The sequence below is a fragment of the Lagenorhynchus albirostris genome, chromosome 6 (assembly GCF_949774975.1).
Source record: "Lagenorhynchus albirostris chromosome 6, mLagAlb1.1, whole genome shotgun sequence".
NCBI lineage: Eukaryota > Metazoa > Chordata > Mammalia > Artiodactyla > Delphinidae > Lagenorhynchus > Lagenorhynchus albirostris.
The window spans coordinates 88,495,239-88,517,601 of NC_083100.1; the positions used below are offsets into that span (position 1 = coordinate 88,495,239).

Sequence of the window (22,363 nt, forward strand, 5' to 3'; positions counted from 1 at the left end):
CATGGGGAACATCATTACATTCTTAAAATTACTGTTGATTATATAAATATCTTACTTTAAGGAAAGAAAACTTTTGCTACATTCTGGGAGTAGATGGTCTAACCCCCTTAGGAATACATCCAAGTGCTATTATAACCTGGTATCTATAGGTAGGTAGACTTTAATACTGAGGGGATGCCATTAAAAATGAAAATTGGCCAGACACAGGAATACTAAATCTTATCATGAACTAATATCACTACTCCCTACAAGTTCTCCAAAGGGAATTATGTGCAAAAGAGGTCAATGCAATCAAGCTGAGGCAAAGCCATAATTTATTATTAGCGAATGATTTGGGCCCAGAGAATTACAGTGAGCTACTCTGGATAATGTGGAAAACCAACTTATTTTCGTATGCTAGAATGGCCTTATCCATATTTTTTGCCCCTTTAACATAATTTTAAGTCTGAGTTTTAGATTTTATTTTCCAATATGAGGAAGTCAGTCCAGAGCTTATACAGATATATGTAGATGTATAGATAGAGAGAGAAACTTAGTACGGGCAGATACATAGTTAAGTTGTGAGCATACAATGCTGAATAAAGCAGATATGACCTTTGTCCTCTTGGAGATTGTAGTCTACTTAGTAAACAGATCTTAACCTTATCAATGTGTGTGTATGTGTGTATCTATTTTATGCAATTAAATAAAGAAGGGTGTGATAAAAATTACAGAATGCCATGAGATTCTATCAGGCAGACTTAATTGGTATTGGAAAAGCAGGAAATGTCTTTCATAGAAATTGACGTTTAACTTGAAAACTAAAGCCAAGATCAGAATAGCATGGTAGAAATTACTTTCCAGACTTGGAGACAGAATATGTGAAGTGGAGAAAGGAAGAAAATTTGTGGATTGTTTAAGGCACTGAAAGATGATCAAGGTATTAGAATTTTATAGAGGGATACTGCTAGATGGCCAAGGTATTAGAAGCAGGGAAATATATTACTAGATGGAGCTGGAGAGATAGGCAGAGACTAGAACATGCAACCATTGTGGGCAGTGTTAAGAATATGAGGTTTTATTTCGACTGTTAGCAGCTATAGAAGGGTTTTATAATACATAATCCACCTTGAGGATGGATACAGCCTATTTGGGAGACCCTCAAAAAACAGGAGATGGTGCAAGATAAGAAGAGAGTAATATCCTGGAATTAGTATTGGAGAAGGCACTGATTTTATATCTATTCCTGAGGTTCTTGTAAGAAAACCACATTTTCAGTGACTGCTGGGAAAGGGTGACCTCAAGAGATGCTAAGTTTCACTAAGTTTCAGTAAAGGCAAAAAGGTGGAATGAACATTCAAAGTATAGTCTTAGGATATTGAGGAGTTTGCGATCATAGAGTAGGAGATTCAGAGGGCAGATCAGAAGGATTTGGGTAGGAAGAGAGGAGTTTGTATCAGTGGATAGAGGTTAGGCCGCCCTACACTTGGAGCAGAGACCTGTGTAAATAAGGGTGAGAATATTGAAAAATTTTGTTTTAGATATAGATGGGTCTCTAAGGTTTCCATTACAGCCTGAGAATAATGGCTGCCTGGGAGTCGAAATGTTAGGCCAAGTATGTTATTATCTTTTAGGTGGTTAGATGCGGTAGTTGCAATTTAAGTGTAGCCATGGCTGGTAGGCATGAATGAGTGAACATAAACCAAGTGTCAGGCAACATCAATCCAGGGAAAGAGGATTAGGTATTAATCCCACTGTGTCCCAATCTATGTTAAACACTGATGAAATATCTATGTGATGAAGATAAAAGGAAATAATAATACAATAATATGCAAATCTTTCTGTTTCTCCACTTTTTTTTATCACTTCCTTTTTACAATGGCAGGTTTATTACTTGCTGAGTTAACTCCTAGCTCTCAGAATGTGGAGAACGATAAACAAATGGAAAGAAAAGCCTAAGAGACAAATTTGTTTAAAATAATAAAAAGATGAGTCAGAGGCAGTGTTGGGGTAAGATGGGGACTGAGAGAGGCTGTATTTGAATTTGTGAGAGAGTTTAGCCAGGTTGAATTTAGGAAGGACAGTTGGATATCTATGTCTTGAATAATATATTAAGTTTTTAAAAAATAAAGAAAGATGGTTTTTAAAAATTATTGTCCATTATTAATATCCTTCTTCTCTGTGTTTTCGTGGGAGACAAAAGAAAAAAGTTTCAGATGCTTTCTCTTTATATATTTATTTTATATTTACGTATTTATGCCAAGTTGGGGTTGTATGAGGATTACATGTGAACATTATAAAATGATTGCTTTATATAGAGTTAGCATTTCAATATATATTTCCTAAGGCAGTATGATTTTTGATTGTTCAAAATGTTCAGTGCAAGAGTTATCTGAATCTTCAAACAGAACATTAAACACTGTAGTGTTTTACTCCTGACACGTTAGCTTCCGAGTACAGAAACCCACTGAAGCCAGCTCAGGTGTATTTGGATCTCCCAAGAGAGATGGAGACTCCCATGGGTGTACATAACAAAGGACCCAGGACTCCTGGCTCCTAGAGGACTCCTTGCCCGAGCACCACATGGCTCCTGCCATCCCATCTCTATCTCATGACTCCCCTACTTCTTTACGCAGGCTCTGGTATTCCTCCTCTCTCAACGCCCCCAACCCCTCCCCACCCATGTTAGCACAGCTGCCCACTAGGTGAGCTCCACACTGTTTGGTTTGGATTAGTGAGAGAAAGGGTCTTAGTGATTCAGCTCAGCCTATGATTTGGTTTCAGTTCCGTCACACGTCCCCCCTTGGCCTCAGTATCAGTAACCAGCGGAGGGATAATACTGGCGCATGGGGCTGCCCCTCTCAGGAGCACTAACTGAGTGGGGCAGGTTCAGGTAAATAAGAATGTTGACTGACATATCTAATACAGTAACACTTCTGGCGGGATTATTAGTGGGAATGTTTCCAGAATATGGAGTAGCCAGCTGAGAGAAGGAGTCTATGTCAAGTTTCATTTCTGTGTGTTTATGTATGAACTGAAAACCAAGTTCAAGAGAGATTTTTCAAACAATGAAAGCAAAAACCCCTATCAAGGAAAACTCAATAAATAACTGTCTTGAACAGTCTTGGCTAGACAGAGAAAATAGTTTGTTTATCTTCCACATCCCTTAAGCAGCAGGAGCTGATAAAAATTGAATTTAAACTGCTAACTCCGAAGACTCATTACCCTTTAATATTCACAATTGCATTTTAGAATTATGATGCTAAATATTTAATATTTCTACTTTAGTTCTGAGTATACTTTAATTACTCTGTATAATGTAGAAAATCACTTTCTTGCTCAATTTTTGTATATACAATGGAAGAAAAAATAAAGTTGTATTACTATTGATGTTATTTGGATTACACAGTTATTTTTAAAACAAGACTGAAAAATGAAGTTTCTAATGTAATCCTTGCTAAGAAAGATACATATTTTCCTGAAATGTAAAGATATGAAATTCTCTAATTTAACACATGATTAATAAACATGGAGGGTTTGCTAGGCCCTAATCAGAACAATGATTTTTTTTTAATCTAGCAACATGTGGCCCTCTAGTTTTATGTCTCACTCCCCTCTCATTCATTTCTTAACCAAAATCTTGTTGTGTAACTTCATTTTTCAGCAGTTAAAATGAATGATAGATAATTTATTGTGAGGACTCTGAAAATTTCTAAATTCCATCATTAAGCTATAATCAAAATGTTAGGGGTAAGAATGATGACACAAAACCAGGGTTGACCATGCAGTTAAAGGATGTGGATAGGACTCTGATCTGTTTAAATTCCCCTTTGTTCTTTTGGACAAAGTACAAAAGTAGAGAAGAATCATTTAAAATAGATATCACTGGGACAAGTAAGTCTTATATTTATCAGCTAAAGAAAAAAAGTACATGTTTTAAGACATCAGTATGTGTAACGACTGCTTTGCCTTAAAGCATAAGGACGATTAGGGTCGTAACTCTGTAAGCGCAGTGCTCTGTCACTGTCGGTGAGTGCTCCCTTTGTGACTTTTGATTTATGTCAGGCAAGTTTACCAACAATACTCAAAGTTTCTTACTATCCCCAATTGTATAAAAAAATATATATATATCTGTAGTAAAATAGGACTAGTCATGTAATCAACAAAGATGTCAGATAAAATCAGTTTCCCATATTAGATGAGATAAGGAAGCCAAAATGACAAACTCCTATTTACTACAGCTGCCAAATTATAATGAATGAACTGGGTGAATAATTAAAAGTTTGAAAGAAATGTTCCTGTCCTTTACGAACTAATAGTTAAACATATCTTAGAGACAGTAGTTGGGATGTTGTCTTATTTTAATTTTAATTTTTTTGTTAGTGGGAATTGAATAGAATGACATTTAAAAAATAAGTGAAGAATAAGAGAATAGCAATCTCAATTCAGTTTCTTCTTTATTCTGGAGAATAAAAAATAATTGATATCGCAGGAAAGAACAGGGAAAGAAGAAATGTCAGTATTGCAAATCAGAGGGAATGGAGCATCGGACAGATTTGGGAATGGTCTCCACCAATCACCATGAGCTGGACACACGGATTGCTACACTGGGGTCTCGGCTGTACTAGAAGCAGCAAAAGATACTTGGTTTCTGGTGGGAGGAGCTGCTGAAATTGTGACTGAGAACCCTGGAAATTAAGAGAGTTAAATGTTCAGAAACACTGAATAAGATGGAATAAATGAGATTTCAAACCACCATCTTTGCTTCTTTTTAGGGAGTTTGTGGAATAGAGCATAGGCTTACCTGTTGGTTTCTAAGCCCAGAGGCAGAAACAATAAAGTACAAAACTATTACATTTCAGTTCAAAAAGCATAACGTAGTCGAATTATGAGAAAAATCAGGCAAACTCAAGATAGGGATATTCTTCAGCACAACTCACATTTACACGTTAGAAATGGTGACATCATGAACAAAGGAAGGCTGAGGAACTGTTAAAAATTAAAGGAGTCTAGAGAGAAAAGACAGTTAAGTGCAATATACGATGCTGGATTGGATTCTAAATTAGAGGAAAAAAAGGAATTTTTAACATATAAAACATCATTGGCCAAAAGGCAAAATCTGAGTAAAAGCTATGCATTGTATCAGTGTTAAATGCATTCAGTTTGATAGATGTACTGTGGTTATGCAGGAGAATGTCCTGGTACTCAGGAGATGCAGGCTGAAGTTTTAGATGAAGAGAATCGTCATGTCTGCAATTTACTATCAAATGGTTAAGAGAGTACTAGAAATAGCCAGAGGAGAAAAGGTGAACAAATGGTGAATCTAGGTGAAGGGTATAGACATTCATTCTATAATTCTTACAACTTTTCTGTAGGTTTGAAATTATTTCAAAATATTGAGTTAAAAACAAAAGGTGTGACGAATATTTGTGTTACGGCTCCGACAGTGGCTATCCAAGTGGATTTTGAGCCAGTGTCATGTGTAAAATAGAAAAAATCTGACCCTTCTATCTCATAGGTAATTATTAAGATCCGTGAGACAATGGGGTTCACAGAGCACTATTTCCTTTTTCTAAAATTTGGACAAATATTTTATAAGAAAGAAAAGTGAGTTTTTTCAACTCAGTTACATTTATACCACGAGTGAAATTTAGTTAGGTTTTAGATAATTAAAACTTTAGCTTTTGTTTATAATTATAATAGTCATACCTCAATTAAAGGATGCCCTGAGAATAAAGCTTTTCTCTGTAATAATAATAGATAATTTTAAACTAAAATTAAACAGTACTAAAACAAGCAAAGAAACATCTACAGTCATAATCATAGTCATAGTCATGTGACATAATCATAGTCACAGTCATAATCATGTGACTGGGTATTTATTGCTTGCAGATTTATGATCTTAGTGTTACATCCTGGAGAATACTTCCATTTCTTGCACTTCAATTACAAGTGAATAGAGCTCAACATAGTCAGTATTCTGAAATCTGGGGAAGTTAAATTTGATGTAAAGACCACCTTTTACATCACCACTCAGCACTAGTTATTCTGCTATGTGCTGGAAGTACAATGACCAATTCTTTACTGTTTCTTCTAGCTCAATGCCATTTCACATACCCAAAGTCCTCCTGTTCTTTTGATTTTATACTTCCATTAAAAGGGCAAAATTTTGGTGAATCATGTATTTGTACATTTTTTTCATATTTTGCCTTAAGTTTATTCAGATGGGGAGATTACCTCAACCGGTTTTATTATGACCTGGAATAAATATGAGAATCACTTGAATCATTCCTGCAATATTGGTCAGTATCACTGAAAATCTTGCACAAATTATTTACATTTTCCTGACCTCCTTCATTATCATCTGGTTCACTCTTCCTCCATAACTAAACTTTTCAAAGAGCAGTACCCAAAATTACTAGTGTTTTAACAAATACCAAATTCAATGACATCTCGATCTGTATTCTTTCTTAAAAAATTTTTGGGAAGTGATTGACCCAGCCAGCCAGTCCAATTCTCTGTCATGGAACTTTTCTCTCTTAGGCCTCGATAGGAGTCTGTGTTATCTCTTTGACCATAACCTCAGATCTCATTTGGTCATCTTTCTTCAACAACATGCCTCCAAGTTTCTTGGCTTGGCACTCCTCTTTTTTTCCTTTTAGGATCACGTGTAATTAAGTCATCTCAATGTGACTTGAGAGAAGTTCCCATCTCCAGGCTCATGTTTCCTCTTCAGCACTCTGTAGATAGTGCAACCACCTACTTCATATGACTCTATACATAGTCTGTACATAACATGCTATACACAGTGGGCCAGAGCCTCTAACTCTCTATCCCAAAGCCAAGCTACCTGCACACCAGCATCTATTCAGTTCTGTGAAATGGACCAGTCAGAAAAGGAAACTATGAAAGGACAGGCATTTTGGTATGAGGTGAGGAAGAGAGTATCTTATAATATGAATAGTGGGCAGTGTTCTACGGTAAGGAAGAGGGAAACTAGGTAATCGTAACAGTAACTTGAGATAACTATGAACAAACTGATTAACAAGTGAAGAAGGAGGAGATGAAAGATGGAAGCAGGAAGAGATAGTGATAGAGATGAGAGAGAGAATGAGCTAGTGCAGGAGTAGAGGTCAGAGCATTTAGCATGACAGTAAAACATAGCACCATATGCCCTTTTATTTTGTTCTTCACTGGAATAGAAAGCTCTTCACCTGAATGACATGTCATTTGAAAATAATTTTTAACTTATTGTGATAAATTGATCTTTCAAGAATACTTGGGGAAATATATACTCATAATAAAATCTGACTCACACTGTCACAAACCAGTACGCATTAATGTTGAAACAAATTAGTCAAAACCTCCCACAGCAGAAAGAGCTAAAGTTTAAGTACTCTTTAGCTTAAAAGATACCCCATACTGTTAGATGATGCAACAATGTTGAGAAAAGTCACTAAAAACTAATTCACCAAGTTTGTAAAATCAAATATTCTATACTCTAGGTAATCTTAATATTGCTCAGTCACTGGAAATCAGATTATTCTTGAGATTGTATTTAAGTCAAGGCAAGATGGTCTTCCATTTACAAATGTAATTTACTCTCATGAGTAGGTGATCTTGTTATAATATTGTCAGGTTAATTGAAATTGATTTGTGTTTACTAAACATTGTGAATACTAATCAAATATTAGACACTGAAGCGTTGGAGGTATATAAACCTTTGACAGACGCTGTTTGTGCTTCCTAGAAGGATTTATTGTCTCAGAAGTCAACATTGCTTTTCAGCCTTTTCTTCAAAAATTATATAAAGACAAAATGAAAAGAAACGGCCTGCATTTGCTTTATGATATTTTATAAACTGGGAATATTTGGGAGGATTTGGCATTGGTTTGGGGGGAATTATTTATATTTTATTTCCACTGTTACAAATAGCACATTTGCTTTTCCATCTGCTTAATTCCATTCCAGGTTTGCTATTCTCTACCACTCATAGCTTCACTGAGCTCCACATAATAGCTTTTATAGGAGACAGGCATTACCAGGCAATTTGAAAAGTCAGGTTGAAGATAAAGCCTGATAGCTCACATACCCTGGCCTGGTGACTTTGTTCATTTCTGAAGCTTATTCCAAATGGGCCGTACACATCTCCTGCGGTATATGTGTATTGGCTCTATGAAGCTTAAAGAAACATTTCCCCTAATACAAAAATAAACCCATCATAATCATTCATTTTGGGGAAATTTTACAGTTGTTAGTTAACCTGCTCCCTCATGCCCTGCAATATTCATTAGCAGATTTCTCTGTTTATGAGTGATATTATATGGAAATGGTTATGGGAAGCTAACAGATGTAACCACTGAAATAGATTAGAAGGAAAAGTTCTGTTTTTTACAGATGGTTCTATTGAATATGCTTCCCCCCTCCCTCCACTTTAACATTTAGTTTTCTTTCAACAGAAAACTTTTCTTTACTGACTATGGGAATGTGGCCAAAGTGGAGCGATGTGACATGGATGGGATGAACAGAACAAGGATAATTGATTCCAAGACAGAGCAGCCAGCTGCACTGGCACTAGACCTAGTCAACAAATTGGTTTACTGGGTAGATCTTTACTTGGACTATGTGGAAGTAGTGGACTATCAAGGAAGAAACAGACATACTATCATCCAAGGCAGACAAGTAAGTAGAATTTGGTTCGGAAATGCAGCTAAGGTAATAAAATGGATGGTATCATACTAGGAAGAAGATTGAAAATTGCAATGTTGAAAATTTCTTATGAAGTCAAGCTGCAATGGGTCATAAAAACTGCGATGTGTTTGCTATATGGGAGAATGTTCTTTACACAGTGTACTGTGTACTCCATAGTATGGGGCAGGGGAGGGGGCTCTCTCCCCCTCTTTCCCTCTATTAAAAAAAGAAAAAAGCACACAAAACGGAAACCAACTGAAATAAATCAAAAAACAACAAACGAAACCAAAAATGCTACACTAGTAAGAAAGAAAAGTATTAGAGTAGGACAGTAAATATGACCTACTTACTAAAAACTAATTTAAGTAGTTCATTTGTAAGAAACTGAACTATCATCTGTCCCATGTGGCATTGGAGATATATATTTTTTTCTGCTAACAATGCATATGCTGGCTCACAAAAGTATCATTATTATTTTAATAGGTTGGATTAAATTTTGCCTTCTGTTGTATTCAGGTACTTCCTAAAATAAGAATTTTGTGAAAAGCACTGAGGTCAAAATTTTTCCCATCTGTATAGTTATCCCCTTGCTGAATTACAAGTTTTTGCAAATAACACTCAGTAAACACCTGAAGGAGATCTCTAAGTGGAAATAAGCCTTATTCACTAGTTTACTTTTTAAATTCAATTTTACCTCACTGATCTCACTAATTTTTTGTGAGATTCTCATTCTGTGGAGCTGAAATAAGTGACTCTGTTTTCTTTTGCAGTGCAAGGCATGAATATTCTGTAATTGTCCTGTAAAGTTACTTTGCCTTTATAATCAGCTTTTAAGAATGAAATGTTTTCACTTCCTTGGCAGATAAAAAAAAATGCACTAATCTGGGTGGTTAAAAAAAAAGTCCAATATTAGAGGTGAGGTCACTTATTTCTCTCACCTTTGACTGTCCTTAAAACTTTGATTTCCTTGGCAGTCTAGTTATGACCTCAGAGGACCTAGTCTCTAAAATGATTATGATGGACCTTCTTTTTACGTATATGTATTTAAAATTTTAAACCTTGAAACAAGAATGAGGAATTCAAATGATCTTCCCCATGACTACTTTTAAAAGCTTTTTAGTATCTGAAGTTTTTAATTATTCCTTTTTTTAACCATTTCTATTGCCTGTGTTTTGCTGGTTCCCTACACATATGCTTACTCTGCCACTACGTAATCCAACAAAGATAAAATTTTGTATTTGTCCTGTAGGCAGAATGGTCTATGCACCACACCAAGCTCCTGCCACCTTTGTTGGGAGTAGTTAGCAGACCAGGCAACAATGTAGGTACTTTATGGTAAACAAACCCTTCTGAAGGAAAGCAGAGAGGCAGTGAGTAAAATTTGATGGCTACTGTGTGAACGTGTTTCTCTGCCCTCACCAGTTGCCCCCTCTGTAGCCATGCTTCCTTTCTCTCCTGAGGCTTGGATTGGCAATTACATAGACAGCAATGTGTTTAGGCCACAATCGCACACTTCCAGATGACTGGCCCCAAACTTTAAGCAAAGCATGCATCAAATAAATGGCAATTAATGGAAGACTTCAGCTTGCTTGTAATTCTTACAGGAAAAAAAAGTATTGCCCAAATCAAAATTGGGTCATAGATATATTTAGTGAATATGATGTCAGTTATGTGGAAAATATTATTAGTAAATACACACATGCCTCCCTCTACAAACACTTACTGGAGAGTAATACTAACATTGAAAATGATTATTGGGGCTTTAACATAGAATGATTCTCCCCCTTAATTCCTAACTTTCATTTGTAGCCTAGACATGAAGAAAGGAAATACGTCCAGAAACAGCGTGAAAAGCCAGTCTTCTTTTACTCAACATCTCCTATGAGAGGATCAGGAATAGTAATAAAGAGACATGTAAGCTAGAAAGATAGCAAATCAAATGCTTTTGCTTAAGGTATAGAACTGGCATGATTTCCTAAGTAGAAATTTTTGTGATTTTGTTCTCTATAAAATTTTTTTACAGTCAAACCATGCATAACTTCTCAAATTCTCTTGACTACAAATCTATATGAAAAGTACACTAGAAGTACAATATAATGCCAAACGATAATGACAAATACTTTTTCATCAAAATCTGTACGGCAAATCAATTGACAAATGTACCATACCTCGGTCCAGAACCATTTTAAATTGAGTATACTACAAGGCATGCCCAAAGGCAACGTGCCTAGCATGTGCCTTTTTGTATGAGAAAATCAGTATACTTATTCTTCCTTTGCTTTACTGGAAGCTTTCCATCAGTTCAAGAAGTCTATTCTTACCCACAGTCCCCAAGACCTGTGCCAAGGAGGAGAGTTACACTGTTAACTGTGAAGCGTCGTGGAGAGCAGTAAACATTGTTATTCTCAAATCAGAGTTCCATTTTCATTATGAATAGGCTTTAGAAAGAGTGCAATTTCTGAGTAGAATGCTGACATTTTCTTTACAATTATTCCAAATATGTGATTTTGTTGTTTACTATTTTCCATGCTGGGGCTGCTATTAGTCTAAATGTAACCTGTATTTAAAAAAAATGGGATTTTCAAAGGTGTTTTCTCATCAGTCCTTTCACAGGTAAAGCAAGGCTTTTACAGATTCTACATATCCATGGCTATATGAAAATGTAGCCCACCAAAATATATCAAATTTTACATAACAGTGCCATAAGCATGTTATTGAATATGCTTGAAAGTTTGCTTCTCACTAGGCTTTGAAAAGTAGCTACTGAACATGTTTTCTTAATGAAACATGAATAAAATTCTCTCCCATACACTGGGTAGTGCTTTAACCACTACTGCATAATGTTTTATTCTCAGAGAAAACGTTTAAATTAGTGAAATGTCAAATTCTATGAGAGAAGATAAATGATAATATGGTTGTGACTCTCCAACTATGGGAATTTTCCACAGGAGTAAGTAGCAATCATTTTTTCTTTCAAGTTGAAAGCAACATAATTAAAAATCACAGTCATTTTTGCCCCTTCTTATAGGTCAAACATCTTTATGGTATAACTGTGTTTGAAGACTATTTGTATGCAACCAATTCTGATAACTTCAATATCATACGGATAAACCGATTTAATGGCACTGATATTCATTCATTAATTAAAATGGAAAATGCTCGAGGAATCCGAATCTATCAAAAAAGAACTCAACCAATAGGTAAGATGCAAGACTTCTTCATAGCCTTCCCAATGGCAAACTGAATGGGGATATGGTCCTTGTGCCTTTGTTTGGTGTTAAAGTGGGTGAGCCATAAATTCTCTGTTTTGATAGCAAAAATGTACATGTCTGCATGATAAAATGGAACAGAGCTCCCTTCCCAAGTCTGAATGACAAATTGTTCAGTTGCTATTGAATTGTTTCTACAACCATAGAATTAAAATGACGGCTAGATTTAGATTCAGGAAGGAACTTGCACTCGATGTATGCATACAGGAAACCCAGATGCTAAGACTTTAGGGAATTTTTTTATATCATTCTGGGAAACATTTCAAATTAGGTGATTTCCTTGCAGTATCTGTCTAGTTTTTATTGCAGTCACTGGGGTCTCTTGACTGAACATCCCAATCATTCCTTAACACATGTTAAATAAAAAATAATTTTTAACGAGACGGCTACAACATTTCTAAGTATTCCTCAAAAACACTAACTACTTTGCATTGTAGGTTAGTGATGCTTGTTCATCAATACAGTTTAGGCTCAATCATATATAGAATAATGTAACATACAAAAACTACCACCCAAATGTCCGTCATCTTTTTGTGCTTCAAATTAAAACGAATTTAGAATTATCTAACCATTAACATAAATTCAGCTTAGGCAATGTATTATCACATATACATATTGTGTTTACAGGAAATTCAAATTTTGAATTCTGTAGGTAACCTTATTAGGGTTTTATATTAGGATTTATTAATTCACCAATTATTCATTGACCATTTACTATGTGCCAGGAACTATTCTATGTCCATTGAGAATATAGTTGTGATAAAACAGACCAAAACATCATTGCCTCTGTGAGATTTGCATTGTTGTAAAGAAGACATAATTTTAAAAAACCAAGTAAATTATCATTCTATTAGAAGATAGTAAGTGCTATGGAAAAAGGTAAAGCAGATGAGTGTCAGGAATGGGGGTAGTTTGCAATTTTATATTGGATGGTCAGAGGAAGTCCCATTGAGAAGATGAAATTGCATGAAGACTTTAAGTAATTAAAGGAGGAGAGAGGCAGGTAGAAAGATGAGCACACACAAAAACCATGAGGAAGAGCATGCTTGGATTGTTTAGGGAGCAACAAGGAGACCCATAGGTCTGGAGCAGAGTGAAAAGAGGAAGAGAAGTAGGCAATTAAGCTGGAGAAATGAAGGAGGACCATAACAAGTAGGGCCCTGCGTACAGTTGTAAAAACCTTTGCTTATACTTTTAGTGAGATGGGGAGTCCTTAGGAAGCCTTAAGCAGAAGAGTCTCATAATCTGACTGACTTTTTAAAGGAATCAGTATGGCTGCTATATTGACAATAGGCTGTCAGGGACAAGGGTGGAAAGTTAGAGATGATGGTGGATTGGACCAAGATGGTAGTAGTGAAGGTGGTGAAAAGTGGCTAGTTAGACTCAGAATATATTTGAAGGTAGAGCCAACAGCATTTCTGAATGGATTTGATGTGGGGTGTAAATTTAAAAAGAGGCAAGGATGATGACAATTAGGCTGAGCAACTGGAATAATTGAGTTATTTTTGAGATTAAGAAAACTCAGTTTGGAGCAGACGGGGCAAAGAGAAAATGTATAAGTTTTATATGTTATTTTGAATTTCTGTCATAAATTCAGGGAGATTTCAAGGAGGTATTTGAATATATAAGTCTGGAGTTCAGGGGCAAGTCCAAGCTGAACAGAACAATTTGAGAGTCATTGGCATATAGGTGACATTTAAAGCCAGGAAAATGGCTGTGGTCACCAAGGAAGTAACTATAGATGGAGAAGAAAAAAGTTCCAAATAAAGCACACTGGGACACTCCAACAATGAGAAGTCAAAGACAATAGGAAGAACCAAAAGAGGAGACTGAGAAGAAGCTTGTTAAATTCAATTGGCCATTGGATTTAGCAGCATGAAACTCATAGGGATCTGACAAGAGCAGGTTGCAGTGAAGAGAATGTCTGGATAGAAAGGATCTGGGAAAGATAGGAAGGAAAGAAATTGTAGAAAATGAGCGAGGATAACTTTGAAAAGTGTTGATATTAGGTGGAGCAGAGAAATGGGGAGCTAATTGAAGGATTGCTATGGGAATTAAGGTTAAAATTAGGATTTTTTACCCCCCCCCAAGATGTGGAAATAATGGCACATTTGTATGCTGATGGGCATGATCCAATGCAGAGAGCAAAAGTAATGAAGACAAGACAGTGAGAAACTGGAGAGTTGCTAAGTAGGTAAGAGGAGATGTGATCTAGTATAGAAATGGGATGAGACTGGAAAATAAAAGCAACACTCTTGTGCAAAAAACTAAACTACATTTCAGTTATCTTTTCATTTAGAGAATGCAGAATACAAAAAGAACATAGCACAATTTTCGAAAGCATGTAAGTTTTAATATTAAAAGAAAATTGTCATATTACTCATGACAATTCCAAGAAAGTCGTGATTGAAAAGAAATATAATTACAGTAATACATAAAATCTTACTGGTATTATTCCTACTACAGCATTTTCTCTTTGACCTTTCTTCTTTTCATCCTCTCCATACAGTACTTTTCCTATTTTTGTTTCTTCTCCACTGTCTACACTCATAAAACAGCCTTCTATTCCATGACCTCCACATGGAAACTCAGCCTTCTCCTTTTGACAGTTATAGTCACACACACAAACACACACACACACACACACACACAAAATTCATTTTGTGGAAGGGGTCTCCAAATGGCAATGGACTCAAAATTGAAGAAAAAAATTTATCTCAGCACTTCTCAATAAAGGTAATCACTGAAGAACCTATCTATTATATGGGCACCTAAATTTATCCTAATTTAGGTGCCCATATAATAGATTATTTCAGAAGAAATCCTTTCTCTGCCTAACTACCTAACCTAGGATATTTTAACAGTATTTTTTTTATATTTGCCAGAAAAGTGTATTTTTTAAAAGTACAATAAGCATGTACCAAAAAACCATGTTACTTTTATTTTGCTTACATGTAAACAGTTTAGGTTAATATAAAAGCATTTTATCTTCTCAGAATTTTTTTAAAAAGTAGACTTAGGAGGATTTTGGCAAATCCCTACCTTTTCTTTTTTGGGGTTTAAACTCTTTTCCAATTGATTATGATACAAAATATTTGGGTATATAGATTTTTGCTAGGATTTCCTCTTGCACTGTCAAAGTTTCAACATACTGATGCACATAATTATCTTGTCTTTGGAGAATTTCAAGCATGCTCTTTTTCCTTTGTTGTAGTCAGAAGCCATGCATGTGAAGTGGATCCATACGGAATGCCAGGGGGATGTTCACACATCTGTCTGCTCAGCAGCAGTTACAAAGCACGGACCTGTCGCTGCAGGACTGGCTTCAACTTGGGAAGTGATGGCAGGTCATGCAAAAGTATGTTATTGAAAATCAAACATTTGCCAGCAGCTAATGCTTCAGAATAGGGTTCTTAGTATTAATTAGGAGCATCAGCATCAGTAATAACGTGAGACATCATCAGGCCAAATTTGCCTGTGAATGTGGACAAGCCATTTTTCTCAAAATCAGTATTTAGTTGTTTTTTTTTTTTCTCTTTTGTATGTGTGTGATAATGTGAATGAGAAAGCTAATTGGGCTGTAGAGTCACCAAATTTATGGATCTTTGGGAACCGTACTTTAGGGAAGATTTTTAGGAAGATCCTTTCCGTAATTCCCTAAAGAATGTTCATGATCTAATGAGCCTGAATCCTCGGTTAACCAGATTTTCTCTTTTTTGAACCAAGATGCTGCCTCTAGTAATAGGTGTGTTTAGTCCAACAAAAATCCACATTAAGTAATATTTCACTTTATCCAGCATTGGGGATGAAATTCATTTCATTATTTCACTTTCCAAGTAACTGGAGCTATACTAATTAAATATCAATCTCTTTAACAATGTTTTTAAAAAGTTATCTAGTAGTTGGACATATCTTTGTTTTATTCTTGAAATATGCTAGAATAACTTAATTATTCTTTATTTAAATAAGCTAATAAATATTTTTCACACATTACTCTGGTTAAGTTTACATTTTTACACAAAAATTAATTAAGTTCTTTACTCAGGGTCCGCATAATCAGATGTAGTTTTAATGGCCCTCATAGAAATGGTGTCCATGTGGAGACTGTTCGTTTTTAGGTGTCCCACAAATACCACAATTTTTAAGATTATGATGACCACTTTTTTTTTTTTTTTTTTTTTTTTGCGGTACGCGGGCCTCTCCCTGCTGTGGCCTCTCCCGTTGCGGAGCACAGGCTCCAGACGCGCAGGCTCAGCGGCCATGGCTCACGGGCCCAGCCGCTCCGCGGCTTGTGGGATCTTCCCGGACCGGGGCACGAACCCGTGTTCCCTGCATCGGCAGGCGGACTTTCAACCACTGCGCCACCAGCGAAGCCCCTGATGACTGCTTTTTACAGTGTATATTTTGTCTTGATTTATTTTTGTCTGTGCTCCCTCTCTGACCACTGCCCTGCCATCTCTTTTGCTTTCTTATCGTATGCTTGCTGAGGACTATGAAATGAGATCTCTAAATTTGTTATAATTTTAAGTCTAAGTGGTTAGAATTCATAGTGCAAATATTTTTAAATTGAGAACCCAAGAGACTTAACTGTGATAAAATACATGCCTTTTAGTACTTTTTTTTATGTCCAGCTTTGTATCAAATGCTAGGAATGTAGAGACACCAGCTCTCATGTTCAAGAAATCCTCTGGATAATTGAAGGTTTTGTGTCAGAAGCCTCAAGATAGGGGTAGTTTTGTGTGTGTTTGTGTGTGTGTGTGTGTGTACCCAGCCTTTAAACTGCTCTGGTTACCACTTGGGAAGTGATGGCATGTCATGCAAAAATACAGTCATGCACATTTATGCATACATATATACATGTGTGTGTATATATGTAGATGTACATTTATATGTGTGTACACATACACACACACATATATATAACATATACACACATATATACACACACGTTTGGTGGAGAAACATAAGATCAGAGTTGCATAAGCTTCAATCATGCCTAATGTAGTGATCAATCGGGGTACATTTACATTTAAATTAACAGAAACAATTCTAGCTATTTTAAGCAGAAAGGATCAAACACAAATAGGTACTTACAAAATCATTGAGAAGCCTGAAGCAGCAGCTTCTAGACTGGGTCTTGGGAACTTTCCTCAAAACCACCACAAACTAGCCTGGCTTAAGCTGGAACACCTACGGTAATCAGAAGTTAGGGCATCGGGAAGCCACAAATGGCAAACATGGTGTTTCAGAAACACACCATCTTAGCTGAGATCTAGGGATTAGGAAGTTTGCACCAAAACTATTAGCTCCAGAAATAATATGTCATACTGGAAAATAAAACAACAAAAAAAAACACAGCACAACAAAAAGATACCCTCTTCCTTGTCTCCTGATATACAGAAAGGAAGAAGACTGATGTGGAAAAATTCAGTTTTTCCATCAGATAAATACCAGCAGAAGCAACAAAAGTGGTCTCATTTCTATATTCCAAACTCAAGCTAGTACATCTGACTTTAGGTACTTAAATCAAAACTAGAGCCATGGCTATATCGGTGTCTGTGAAATGTAGTTTTTAGTTTTCAATTGTCTATGGTATAGGAAAACACATTAGAAGAAACTTCAGGTAGTGAATGATTGAAAAAAGTGACTGAATAAAACAATGGGAAAAATAGTTACCATTCTTATTTAAAATATACATACACATGCACACGTGCACATACACATATACACACATACATTAAACCAATGAAGTATTGTGCCAGGTTTACCAATTAAAGCATCAATTAAAAATACAAGCAAAAATAAATGTTAGCAAGAAGAGATACGGTGAAACCAGCATTCTTACGCCTTGCTAATAGAACTGGAAATTGATACCACTATTAGAAAGACATTTGATAATAACATACAAAAGAGATAAAACTGATAACATCCTTTAACAAGTTATCCCACTTTTGACTAAAGAAATCCATTGTAAATGTATGTATAATAACAAAAACCCAGAAGCAATCTAAATATCCTACAGTACATAAGTAGCTGACCATATTATGTTGCTTCTCTAGCAGGGAACATGATGCTGCCATTGAAAAGAATGTTTTGAAGACCTTTTAATGACACAACAAAGTATTGTTAAATTTTTAAAGTTAAGTAGTAAAATGCATATATAAGATCCCAATTTTTTAAAAAACAAAAGTATCTATGCATATGATGTAGGTATGGAATACTCAGGAATGTTAATTTTCAAATGAATCTACTTTTAAATAATGTAAGATAGGGGCTTCCCTGGTGGCGCAGTGGTTGAGAGTCCGCCTGCCGATGCAGGGGACATGGATTCGTGCCCCGGTCCGGGAAGATCCCACATGCCGCGGAGCGGCTAGGCAAGTGAGCCATGGCCGCTGAGCCTGCGCGACCGGAGCCTGTGCTCCGCAACGGGATAGGCCACAGCAGTGAGAGGCCCGCGTACCGCAAAAAAAATAAATAAATAATAATAATAATGTAAGGTAGTATCTTTCAAGAAAATAACAAGTAGGTAGACACTGAGAGGTTGTGAGGGTAATGAGAAAGAGGGATGTTAATATTCTTTACCCAGTAATTCCACTTCTGGAAATGTATACTAAGAGATATGGGAAAAAGCATATCTCAGTGTTATAATAATGGAAAGATAAAATCAACTGAGGAATGACTTGGCAAATATCATATATTATATTGATCATACTGAAGGAATGTAAGACAAAAATAATGGATCAGGGACTTCCCTGGTGGCATAGTGGTTAAGAATCTGCCTGCCAACGCAGGGGACACGGGTTTGAGCCCTGGTCTGGGAAGATCCCACATGCGATGGAGCAACTAAGCCCATGTGCCACAACTGTGGAGTCTGCGCTCTACAGCCCGTGAGCCACAACTACTGAGCCCACGTGCCACAACTACTGAAGCCTGCATGCCTAGAGCCTGTGCTCTGAAACAAGAGAAGCCACCACAGTGAGAAGCCCGCCACCACAACGAAGAGTAGCCCCTGCTCACAGCATCTAGAGAAAGCCCATGCACAGCAATGAAGACCCAACACAGCCAAAAAAAAAAAAAAAAAAAGAAAGAAAGAAAAGGATCAGCACAGAATATAATCTTAATGCTAAGGTTTAGTAATAAAAGAAGAATACAAAACATATTCTCTTCTATATTAGTGCGCATTAGAAAAATAGCTAGATAAATTAAATTTGAAATAGTCACACCAAGGAATATAATACAGCAATGAAAATGAATGATACTGCAACAACCATAGATGAATATAAAGTATGTAATAAGAATAAAATTAATAGCACACATGCAATTCAAACACGCAAAATTAAACAGTCTACTGTTGGGAAATACAAACAACATATGTGGCAAAACTTCTAAAAAATGCATGGTAAACATAATAACCATATTATTGTATATAACCAGAGATACTGGATGTCTCTGGGATGGAAGGGGTTGGGTTTGGGGCATGTGTGTGCATTCTAATGTTCTGGAAATATTCTTAAGATCTATGCTAGGTACATGAGATTTGTTTTATTTTTTATTCTTTAAATATTAACATTTTGTAAATATTTATATATATTTAATATTCATTAACACTAATTTTAAAAGAAAACAAGAAAGAAAATATATAAAATGATTATATAGTTTGCACTGAGGGTGTTGAGCTTATGAGTAATTACTTATTTTTTTTCCTCCGAATTTTATAATGTAATTATTTTAATTTACTAAGAATCTCACTATGGTATGGTTATCCAAATATACTAGTCATATGTACTCTCAGTTTTCTTAATAAAACTTAGTATGTTTTCCTTTCCATATGAAGTATTCCTTTCAAAATTATGTACACTAAACTAAGTATAATGTGCCCTAGCAATACAAGAGCCTTGCATGTAGTTTCATATAAAAGTCTGAAGGAGTTCATTCATTCTGTAGAAAAAGCTTCCTTGATTCTTGCATTTTAACCCAGGACACAGTTTTTTGTTTTGTTTAGTTTTTGATAAAGGCTGTGTTGTACATAAGAGTTACCGGCAGACAGCATCAGCCTCTAACGTTCTAATTAAGATATGAAGAAAGAAGTGACACTGTAACTGGCATTTTATTTCATTTCTTTAAAAAAAAAATCACGTTTATACAAACTATAATATATTCACATGCAAGTTATGTGATACTGTGTGATTCGTTTTGTTTGCTTCTGACAGTCTGTAGATGCAAACTCTGAGTAGGGAGGGGGTGTGTTTTAAATATTCTGAAGTTTTTAGCACTGTCAAACATAATGAATGCTACAGTTAGTATCTACAGATATGTTAGATAGATTGTAATGAATTGTAAAATTAAATGTGCCAGATGTTTTAATAAATTTCCATTTTACAGTTATAAGTTATCCAAGGATCTGCCTTGTTTTTGCTATACAGTTACAGGCAAAAGAATAATTAACTAAATATAACCTATTCACAGAAGTAATTTCTGTTTTAACTAAAGTAACGCAATTAGCTGGCCTTCTTGCATCGAGATGCATTTGGCATATTTTAGGGTTTAATTTTTGGTACTGAATTTAAAAAAATGTTAATTGTGCCAGTTAATTAAACGGTGGCATTATGCAGGGTAAAGAAGATTAGGCGGCATCGGTTGTTTATGTTTGTAATCTTTCTTTCGCAGGACCAAAGAATGAGTTGTTCCTCTTTTATGGGAAAGGACGCCCAGGAATTGTTAGAGGAATGGACTTGAATACCAAGATAGCTGATGAATACATGATCCCCATAGAAAATCTGGTAAACCCTCGTGCTTTAGATTTTCATGCAGAAACCAATTATATCTACTTTGCTGACACCACCAGTTTCCTAATTGGCCGGCAGAAGATAGATGGCACAGAGCGAGAAACCATCCTGAAAGATGGTAAGTGACAATGTGTATCAAACTGCCCAGAGACAAAACATTTATTTAAAAGGATAAATCCAATGTACGTCAAACTAACTTTAACCAGAACCCAAGTTACTGTTGATTTTAAAATATTTGTTAATTTTTATTTCTTGAGTAACATTATTTCAACATGTTTTCCAAATACTGACTTATTAAAACCTTCATTATAAAATTGAACTTGCACTTGTCCACTACATTGTAAGTATTACAGGAATTAAATTGAGCTATTAATCCACCTTCATGGAAAATGTAGACTTACAGTTATTTGTTTACAGTGTTATATGGTAGAACATAAGATTTAACAGGACATTGGAGACTTTTGTAATACTTGGTTCTCACTGGAATATTGGTCGTGTCACTCAAAGTTCATTAAAAAGATCAATGTTCCCATCGTCCTCACGATTCTTGCATATTGTTTTTGATGTTATATTACAATTGAGTTCTTTAGAGTCACCCTTGAAATAATATCTGCAGAGAAACTTTGTTTATACCTATTTTTATTTACAAATACATATATGTTATTATATATAATATGTAAACATATATGCATATACTTTATTAAGATCAGTGAGTTTCATAAATTACTTGGCTTAGAACAACAGATCAATAATGAAATAATATAACTTCGGTATAAGTAAAAAGCATCTTTAATAATCAAGCAAACTGAATCTTCGACTGGCTGCTAGTCACTTTTAGGCGAGTTACTAATGATTCTGGACCTCAGTTTCCTCATATATACAGTTTGCTTCTCAAATATTTAAAAAATCCTTGATTTAGGGACATTAATTGTATGCTTATTATATGAAGGACACTGTGCTAGCTATCATAGGAGATTAAAAAAAATGTTAGGAAATGGCTACTGCCTTCAAGGAGTTTATAATCTACCTTTGGAGATAATATAAACTCCCCCAAAATATTGGGTTGGCTAAAAAGTTCATTTGGTTAGTGAATACGTTGTTCAATAAAGGTCTTGGTGAAAATGAAAAATGTGTCTTTTATTTTTACTTAAAACCAAATGAACTTTTTGGCCAACTCAATATAAAGGCTCTGCAGCATTTAATTTAATAAGTTCAAAGCTGGCCCAGAGAAATACATGATTAATGGAGAATGTCTGTGTAATAAGAATACACAGGAAGGCAGAGGTGTCTTTATCTGGGGATTCTCAGAGAACTGTTTTGTGAAGGAGGTAGTATTTGGGCTAGATCTTAAAGAAAGAATGTTAAAGGGGAGGGGAGTATATTTCAGCACCAGGAATTCCATGAGAAAAAAACAAAACACCAAAAAAGCACATGCTCCAGAAAGAGGATGAGAGGAACATTAAGTGGGTCACTACTGCAGGTTTAGTTTACAGGTAATCATGACAGAGGAGCTGTGGATCCCGAAAGGTAGTGAAATTCAAGGCCTTAAATGTGAGGTGAAGGGGCTTGGGTAAAATCCTGAAGGGGTAAGAGGAAATGCTTTTGAGCCAAAGAATAATGTGAATAAAAAGATATTTT

At 35.6% G+C, this 22,363-nt stretch overlaps 1 protein-coding gene across 1 annotated transcript in view; it reads left to right on the top strand.

Annotated features, from left to right (window-relative positions):
* Positions 1-22,363, top strand: part of LRP1B (LDL receptor related protein 1B) — a 1,442,028-nt gene that overhangs the window by 643,612 nt on the left and 776,053 nt on the right. Inside the window, exons 8-11 of the mRNA XM_060151186.1 lie at positions 8,439-8,661; positions 11,699-11,870; positions 15,154-15,297; positions 20,607-20,843. Coding sequence (XP_060007169.1) covers positions 8,439-8,661; positions 11,699-11,870; positions 15,154-15,297; positions 20,607-20,843 — 776 coding nt within the window. The remainder of the gene's footprint in view (positions 1-8,438; positions 8,662-11,698; positions 11,871-15,153; positions 15,298-20,606; positions 20,844-22,363) is intronic.